The 2,718-nt window shown below is 63.0% G+C and overlaps 1 protein-coding gene across 1 annotated transcript; it reads right to left on the reverse strand.

Moving 5' to 3' along the window:
- Positions 1-187: 187 nt before the first annotated feature.
- Positions 188-2,593, reverse strand: ETH_00039655 (uncharacterized protein; the record flags this gene model as incomplete). Its single annotated transcript, XM_013379979.1, has 5 exons — positions 188-478; positions 578-1,080; positions 1,205-1,461; positions 1,696-1,883; positions 1,991-2,593. The coding sequence occupies 5 exons, from the start codon at positions 2,591-2,593 to the stop codon at positions 188-190; spliced, it is 1,842 nt and encodes a 613-aa protein (XP_013235433.1).
- Positions 2,594-2,718: the final 125 nt, after the last annotated feature.

A 2,718-nucleotide genomic window follows, 5' to 3' on the forward strand; every position in this document is an offset into this window, starting at 1 on the left:
CAAAAGGCTGCTGCTGGTGCTGAGCTGCTGCTGCAGCTGCTGCTGCTGCTGCTGAACTGCTGCTGCTGTTCGAGTAGCTTCTTGTAAGAAGCCTATGTGCTGCACAGTGCTTGCATGCAGCTGTTCAGTTTGTTTCCTTTTAAAAGAGACAAAGAAACCCCAAAATCCAAAACAGAGGCGAAGCGGGCTAGGGGGGCCCAGAGGACTCGCATGCAGCAGCAGCAGCAGCAGCAGCAGCAGGGGCAGCAGCAGCAGCAAGCACCTTCCTCAGAGCAGCCAACAAGCCGGCGGGGACTGGCACATGTAGTCTCCTTGAAGGGGAATGAGGCTCCCTGCCGTTTGGGGCTGCTGCTGCGCTGCTAGCTGCTGCTTCAGCAGCTGCTGCTGCAGCTGCTGCTGCAGCGAAGTCCCCCAGGAAGTGCAGCAGAAGCTCCGGATGAGGAAAAATCGAGTGAATGCGCAGCAGCAGATCCGAAACCTGCAACAGCAGCAGCAGCAGCAGCAGCAGGATTCGTTGAAGTGTGAGTGCAGCATTTTAAGTCCCCTAAAAAAAAACAAAAGGGTCCATTTGCCTCACTGCAGTCTCCTCAATAAAGGGCCCCCACTGCAGCAAAGCTGTCCCCAGGGCCCTTAGAGAGGCCTGGGCCAGCACGCAGCTGCTGCTGCTCTCCAGAACGTCCCTTAGGAATCTGCTGCTGCTGCAGCTGCTGCTGCAGTTCCTGCTGCTGCTGCTGCTCCGGCGGATCCGGATGCGCCGTGTCGCACCGCTGCTGCAGCAGCAGCAACAACAGCGTGCCGTCTGCAGCACAACAGCTGACTGACCCCTTCTTTCCTGCTGCTGCTGCTGCTGCTGCTGCTGCTGAAGCTGGGGAGGCGTGACTGCAGGCAAAAAACAATTGCTCAAGTAACGAAAGGCCCCCAAAAGGGCCCCCTCAACGCTTTTCCAGGCCAGCCTTCTCAGACGCTGCAAGGCCTCGGGAGTCAGCAGGGGGGCCCCCAAGGGGGCCCCCTCTGGCGCAGCAGCAGCCGCAGGGGCCCCGGGGGCCCCCAGGGCCTTTGGGTGTGGGGCCGCGACGGCATCTGCAGCAAAGCAGCAGCGCAGCAGGGGCCCCTCACCCGCGAATGCTTACCCTCTTGGGCCCCCAGTCGCAGGCTGCAGGTAAAGGGGGCCCCCAAAGGGGGCCCCTGCAGCAGATGGGCCTACCTGACATGAGCTGGAGCCAGCCAAAAAGGGCCCTCACGAGTCTTGGCAGCAGCAGCACAACCGCAAGGGGAGCTGCTGCTACCTCAGCAGCAGAGGGGGCCCCCGGGGGCCCTCCTGCTGCTGCCCTGGGGATGGCCAAGGAGGCCCCTGGGGGCCCCCCGCTGGCCCGGGGGCCCCCCTGCGCGGACTGCCCCACAGAAAAGGGTACAGGGGGGGCCTCTGTCCCCAGAAGAACTGCAACATGTTCAAAGACAACCCTGAGAAAAAGGGCCCCAAGACAGTCTAGCAACCCTGAACCCTAAACCCTAAACCCTAAGCCCTAAACCCTAAGCCATGGTGGCCTTTTGCGCAGCGCCCCAGATCGCCCCGCATGCGCCAGTAACCCCAAACCCTAAAACCTAAGCCCTAAGCCCTAACCCCTAAACCCTAACCCCTAAACCCTAAACCCTAAGCCCTAAACTCTAAACCCTAAACCCTAGCCCTGAAGGCACCCGTAGATCTCGAGGGCGCATTGCGCGCTGCCCAGCCAAACCCTGAGGCGGAGGCCCTCCTGGTGCTCAGGGGGGCCCCCCTGCTTTCTTAAGGGGCCCCCGGGGGGCCCCCCCCCCCTCTTGGGGAACTGTGGGGCCCCCAGGGCCTTGACGAGGGCCCTGAGAACGCTCCATGAGGCGGCGGGGCCCTTCAGCAGCAAACAGCAGCAGCAAGCAGGCAGCCTGGGAAGGCTTGAGGGGCCCCTGGGGCTGCAAAACGCTAAATTAGGGTTTAGGGTTTGCGGCTAGGGTTTACCGGTACTGAGGCGCAGCAAGGGATGTAAGCAGACGCCAGGTGGGACAAACTCAAAAACAAAGACAGAGACTGCCTCAGGAGGCCCCTTTGGGCCCCAAGAAGCCTCATGCACAGTTGCTGCTGCTGCTGCTGCTGCTGCAGTTGTTCTCGCTGCTGCGGCTGTTCTTGCTGCTGCTGCTGCATCTGCAGCAGCTCCAGAAGCAGCTTCTTCCTATGGGGCCCCAAAAACAAGTCCAGAGGGAGGGGCAAAAGCTCATAAACAGCAGCAACGTCAAAACCCCGCAGCAGCTGCTGCAGGGCCTCAGCGGGGCGGCGGAAGGGGGCCCACTGCAGCAGCACTTTGACGAGTGCTGCGAAGTACTCTTGAATGGCCATCAGCAGCAGATCCTTCGCGGGCAGCAGCAGCAGCTGCTGCAGCTGCTGCTGCTGCTGCTGCTGCTGCTGCCGAGCGCGCTTCACCCTGCTGCTGCCAGCAGCAGCCGCTGCTGCAGCCGGTGCAGCCTCAGCTGGGGGGCCCCTTGGGGGGGCCCCCTCAAGCCCGAGGGCCCCCCGGCCCCCTGGGACAGAGCGCAGCAGAGCAGCAAGCTGCAGCGCAGCAGCCATAGAGGCGAGGCCCCAGCCTTCGGGTCTGGGGGCCCCCAGGGGCCCCTCCAGCAGCCGCCGGAACCTTGCCTGCAGGCCTGCTGCTGCTGCTGCTGCTGCTGCTGCTGCGGATGCTGCTGCTGCTG

This window comes from Eimeria tenella, genomic scaffold (assembly GCF_000499545.2).
Source record: "Eimeria tenella Houghton genomic scaffold, Eth_scaff4271, whole genome shotgun sequence".
In the NCBI taxonomy this organism is placed as follows: domain Eukaryota; phylum Apicomplexa; class Conoidasida; order Eucoccidiorida; family Eimeriidae; genus Eimeria; species Eimeria tenella.